General features: G+C 40.1%; 1 protein-coding gene across 1 annotated transcript; it reads left to right on the top strand.

The window, feature by feature from the left end:
• The first annotated feature begins 2,348 nt into the window (after positions 1-2,348).
• On the top strand, positions 2,349-2,821 carry LOC133084972 (large ribosomal subunit protein uL14-like). Its single transcript, XM_061181786.1, has one exon. The coding sequence runs from the start codon at positions 2,354-2,356 to the stop codon at positions 2,774-2,776; it is 423 nt and encodes a 140-aa protein (XP_061037769.1). The 5' UTR covers positions 2,349-2,353; the 3' UTR covers positions 2,777-2,821.
• Positions 2,822-6,424: the final 3,603 nt, after the last annotated feature.

Here is a 6,424-nt window from a genome sequence, read left to right as displayed (position 1 = left end):
TATTAATTAAAAAGAAAACCAGACATCTCAAGTTAATGAATTTAAAAAAAAATAAAAAATAAAAAAATAATAAAAAGTCATCATGCAGTTCTTCACACATACATCTTGGTAACTCCCGCTCTGCCCCTGGAGTGGGCTGAAGGGTGGCCCCCAAAGATATCAGGCCCTAATCCCTGCAAACTGTGAATGTTACCTGGTAAAGTTTTTGAGATGTATTAAATTAAGGATCTTGAGATGAGGCGATTATTCTGGGTAGTCCACTTGGGTCCTAAACTCCATCTCATGTAATCTTATAAGAGGAAGGCAGACATAAAGTTGACCACACACAGAAGAAAAGACTATGTGAGGACATATGATGAGAAAAACAACTTTTGTTTTTCTGAGTTGTTGCCTAGGCATTTTACAATATGATAACCCTGTGCACACCAAGATTATGGACATTTAGGTAAGGACTTGAGTTTAGGATTCCCACCACAAGTTCCCATTTTACTTTTCCCACTTAGAGGTAAACACCAGAAAAGTTAGTGACCTCCACCCCAACCATCTTATAGGTGGTTGCTACCCTGCTCCCTACCTCCTGCTCGCTCAGGACCAGAGATGGGCTGCTCTCCCCCCGGCTCATTGCATCCCCTTGCTTCTGAGATCTGTAATACATCTTGTGACTCTACTTTCTTGATGTAGATGTGGGTTTCACTTCCCCAAAGTGGGAGCTGGGGTGCTTGTGGGTGGTTTGTGCCTCCACATTCAGTAGGTCCTAATCCACATATTCTTAAATTGGTACACCAGCTCCATCGCAGGACAGCAGCAGAGATTGGAGTGATGCAGTTACAGGCCAAAGAAAGCACGAGTTGCTTGAAAATGATGCAAAAACATCAATGGTTTTAAGTCACAGACCAGCCACCACAAGCTGGAAGAGCCAAGAAATAGACCTCCCCTAATACCTCTGGAAGGAGTGTGACCCTGCCAAACCTTGATTTCAGCCCAGTAAAGCCGATTTTGGACTTCTGGTTTCCAGAACAGGTTGTAATTTTTTGCAGTGGCTCCAGGAAACTAAGACAACCCCTCAGTGGCTATATCCATATGTAAAGTCAGGTGTCTCCCACAATTCCCAGGCAGTGGCAATGGTTCTTCCACATTGTACACGGTTGATATTATTCAGCATCCAACATTGTCATAATACGCTCAGCCTGTCAGCATCCCTTTCTTGGTCCTGCAGAACATCATGCTTGTCGTTAACTCTCAGGATGGTTTTCAAGCTCTTTAGCAATAGTGTACTTGTGCATCTTTTTATTTGAAGCGTATTCCTCTGAATGGTTCCTCTATAGTTTTGATCCCTGTGATAAAATTTATCAATTTCATAAGAAAAGCTTTTTTTTGCGATTTTTTTGTGGGGGGAAGAAAACTTGGTTTACAAGAGGTCTTGTGGTTTGCAAGAAAATGATATGAAAGCTTCAATAGTTTTATGTCACTGTGGGAAAAATTCTTAACAGACCATCTAGACTAGAGGAAAATGAATCAACAATTCATTGAAATTCAACTCTCAGATGTTCATCGTTCTACTTCCTTTTTGAAACCATCTTGTTTTACTTGTACAAAATCAATAAAATACAGATTCTATTTGTCCTAAATTACAGAGCTTCTCATCATTTTTGCCTGAAAACCTGTTCAAAAGTTTCTTTTGTAAACTCTTCATGTTTACAAACTTACTATGAATTGTAGCATTTATTGATTCATTTTTGGCCTCAAAATCCACTAAGAATGGTATAAACACTTGAAAATAACCTAGTAAATTTGAATATTTGTATCCAATCTGGCACAGCAGTTTCAAACCTAGATTTTTTAAAGAAACCTTTGTATCCACATGTGCACTGAGAGACATGAACAAGAGTGTTCAAGCAGCATGATTTGTAAAAGCAAGTCAACTGAAAGCAACAGAATGTCTACTAACAATAGAATAGATACATGAAAAATTGTGGTATATTCATAAGTTCATTCTGCTGTATGAATATGTACAGCAGAGAAAATAAATGAATCAGAGCTAAGTACATCAGCATGGGTGAATCTCAAAGCCTTGTGAATGAATCTCAAAAAGTCCAGTAAGAATAGAACCACTATGGCTAATATTTTCAAATCTAAGAACAGTATTGGTTCTTTATTTTTCTTTACCCATTGTAGGAACTGTGACTTGTCTGGAAATTTGATTATACTGTATTTTCAAAGAAAATCCATGCAAACCAACCAGGCACCAGGAGAACTCAAAAGGTAACATTATTTTGGTAAACTCAACAAATTCCGGAGGCTATTCTTTAGGCAAGTAATTTGTACATCAAGAATCAGAAGGAGGGCGTTCAAGATGTCGAAGCGAGGACATGGTGGGTCCTCTGGTGCGAAATTCCGGATTTCCTTGGGTCTTCCGGTTGGAGCCATGATCAACTGTGCTGACAACACAGGAGCCAAAAATCTGTATATCATCTCTGTGAAGGGGATCAAGGTACGACTGAATAGACTTCCTGCTGCTGGTGTGAGTGACATGGTGATGGCCACAGTCAAGAAAGGCAAACCAGAGCTCAGAAAGAAGGTACATCCAGCAGTGGTAATTCGACAACGAAAGTCATACCGGAGAAAAGATGGTGTGTTTCTTTATTTTGAAGATAACGCAGGGGTCATAGTAAACAATAAAGGCAAGATGAAAGGTTCTGCCATCACAGGACCAGTTGCAAAGGAATGTGCAGACTTGTGGCCCAGGATTGCATCCAATGCTGGCAGCATTGCATGATTCTTCAGTGCATTTGTAAAAGAAAAAAATAATAATAAAAATTATTTGCTCAAAAAAAAAAAAAGAATCAGAAAGAATGTCATCATTTCTCAGAAGTGATCTCACATTAACACAATTTGAAGAGACTGGTGAGTAACTCAGAATGTCAGTTTATTAATTTATAATGAGTAACATAACTACCACACTGACCAAAATACTCAAGCGTGTAGAACATATGAATCAGAACACAAGTCATCGGATGGTTTCTTGATGTGTATTCAATAAGAACAAGGATGCCTAAATGTAGATTCAGATGTTTAATGGAATCTCAATGAGAGTCCACCTTCCAAAGGAACTAGGAAAGTCAATATACTGGAGAAGGTAGATGCTCCTTGAATGCAGATTGAAGGAGTACTACAACTTACCTATGCTCTAAGCCTATGATTCTGGAGTTCAAGCACACCTGAGGACACTCCTGCAGCACAATGCCTGGCACAAAGAACACCTGCAATAAATATATGGCAAAGGGGGACTTCCCTGGCGGTCCATTGGTTAAGACTCCGTGCTTCCCCTGCAAGGGGTGAGGGTTCGATCCCTGGTCAGAGAACCAGGATTCCGCATGCCGTGTGGTGCAGCAAAAAAAAAAAAAATTTACGTCACATTATATAAGACGTAAAACGTTTGCTGTTTGCTTCCTTTTCCCCCTATTCAATCATTCAGCAAATACCTATAAAATTGTCTCCTAAACACAAGGTACTGCTGGGAGATTAGGAGTACACAGATGAGAAAGACACTACCCCTGCCATTATATAATAACCAGCAAGTGGTTTTACAAAGCACTTTCACAGTTACCTCATTTGAACCTTGAAAGATCTTGAAACATTCTTGTCATCCTTTTCTCATGAATGAGGAAATCAAGCCTCAAGTTATTTAAATAACTTGCCTATGGTCATTCAACTAGTAATGGTGGAGCCTGGATTTGCACCCAAGTCTTTTGACTAATATATATACATGCTATATATATATATATATATATATATATATAGCAAAGAAACAGAGAAGGAAATAAGATTACTCAAAGCCAGCAAACATAATCTATCTTCCTAGAGCATCGAATAAAAGCAAGTGCAAATAATATTTAAAATATTATATAGGGGCTTCCCTGGTGGCTCAGTGGTTGAGAATCCGCCTGCTAATGCAGGGGACACGGGTTCGAGCCCTGGTCTGGGAAGATCCCACATGCCGCGGAGCAACTGGGCCCGTGAGCCACAATTACTGAGCCTGCACGTCTGGAGCCTGTGCTCGGCAACGAGAGGCCGCGATAGTGAGAGGCCCGCGCACCGCGATGAAGAGTGGCCCCCGCTTGCCGCAACTAGAGAAAGCCCTCGCACAGAAACGAAGACCCAACACAGCCATAAATAAATAAATAAATAATTAATTAATTAAAAAAGAAAAAAAAAAACCACACCACAAAAGCACCAGACACATATTTATTCTAAACTACCCACTGTTTCATAATAAAAATATATATATATATTATATATGCACACATATTATATTTGTTATATTTATTATATTATATTATATTTATTACATTATTTATATTGTATTATATTATACTCAGTGCTAACTATGGAAAATGAAAAATTCTATGCATATTTCTGATAAAACACTAAGCCAAAATGAAAATGTTTGATTGGCTTCTGTGCCTCCTTTTCTTCAGCAATATGAATCACTTTATTCTGCCCTGCTTTCTAGATTTACCATTTCCCTTCTCTTTCTTAATATAGTGAACCAAGTTGACTGGATTTTTGCCCTGGAAGGAGGCTGACACAGTCAGTGGCTCAGTGCACAAGTTCTAGGTCTAGATCTAGACCCCCTAAGGTGGCATCCCGTTTCCACCACTGTTTAGCTGTGTGACTTTGTGTTTGTGCCTTAATTTCCTAATCTATAAAATAGAGATGAGAATAGTACCTACCTCACAGTGTTGTTGAGTTAATACATATAGAACAGCATTTAGACAAGTGCTCCTATAAATGTTGACAATTCTTTTTCAAAATAGCAGTGACATCCAGTTGTCCTACCTCCTTGAAACTGTGCCCTAACAACCTTGATAATGAAGAGGGCCATGTTAATAATAACCTTGTGCTCAGTGCCTGTGATGTGTGAGCACTATCCAAGAGGCTTTGGATACAATACCTCATTTAACTGTTATAATAAATTCTCTGCTGTATTCATTTGCACACAAAATCTGAAAATAAGGAAACTACGATTTAGAGAATTTAAGAAAGTTGCCCAAGATTACACAAGTAGTAAATTATGGAGCCAAGATTTGGAATGGATTCTTTCCAACTGTAGAGCCTGTGTTTTTTCCCCTTGGATAGAGCTTGGGGTGTCCTCCAACTGTTTGCTTAAATGTTTACAAACAAACAATCTTATGGTATATTCCACAGATAGGTAATCCCACCTAGCATGAATGTTTCTATTCAATTTTCTGAGCACACCTCATGTCCCATAGTTTCAGATTTGCAGATAGAGGGCCTACCTTACTGCAGCCTTCTTGCATTCGGTTAGAGACCACAGAAAGAGAGAGAGAGAGAGAACATCAAAATGAGCCTTCAGAAACAAATTTATTTCATTGAAAGAGGTCCATTTTCCTAGAAGAGAGTAGAACTGCCTGTGCCTGAAGCCCCTGGGTTGTAAGCAAGCTAAAAATGTCAAAGATTTAAAAAAAGAAAGCCTTGGCAAAAGCCTCATCAATCAAGCAATGAGGGCTTCCCAGTAAGTTCCGTGACCCTGAGAATCAGATTGAGAATTATTCATCAAAGAAGCCACTGTCAGTTCCTCACATTTAATATGCAGATTCACAATTTTCCTGTGCATGCCGTAGTTTAATGATCAGGGACGAAAAGTGACCTGAAGAACCCAGCATGTATTTTCTGTTTACTTGTCACAGACGCTAACCTGTCCTCAAGGTCTCCACAAAGCCATCCACCCAGAGGGGAGCTTGGTCTTCACAGAATCTGCACTACCTCAGAGCCCTGCTGACTAGTCAAGAAACTTAGGGAAATGCTATTGAGTGAAAGAACCATGGAGGGGCAGGTGCAGAGCGGGCACAGCCGTGCTCCCTGATGAGTCCCCAGGGTCTAAAAGTGGTCAGCTAGGGGACTTCCCTGGTGGCCCAGTGTTTAAGACTCCACGCGCTTCTGCTATAAGGGGCGTGGATTCTACCCCTGGTCGGGGAACTAAGATCCCACATGCCACACAGCACGGCCAAAAATTTTAAAAATAATAAAATAAAATAAAATGGTTGGCCTGGTATCATGTCTCTGCTTTGAAAAAATATTAGGGGACCCAACAAATTTAATTTAATTTAATTTAAAATTTGACGACCAGAGCCTTTAAAAAGCATTTCCCCGTAGAGTCTCCATTTGGTCCCACAAACTTGAAGGCAGATACTGTTTTCCCCATGTTCTAAATGAAGTGACTGAGGCTCTGTCCAGGGTGATGAAACAGTGAAAGAGGCAGCTGGGGTCTGAGCCTAGTTGAATGTCTCTGAAACCCCTCCTGTTACTGCCCTGGGCTCAAGTACCTCCAATGCCCATCCTGAGCTCCAGCTATATGCCAGGCACTGTTCTGGGTGCTCAGAGAAATGGAGACAGGACATAG

This window comes from Eubalaena glacialis, chromosome 2 (assembly GCF_028564815.1).
Source record: "Eubalaena glacialis isolate mEubGla1 chromosome 2, mEubGla1.1.hap2.+ XY, whole genome shotgun sequence".
Lineage (NCBI taxonomy): Eukaryota > Metazoa > Chordata > Mammalia > Artiodactyla > Balaenidae > Eubalaena > Eubalaena glacialis.
This window is presented reverse-complemented; position numbering and strand designations above follow the sequence as displayed.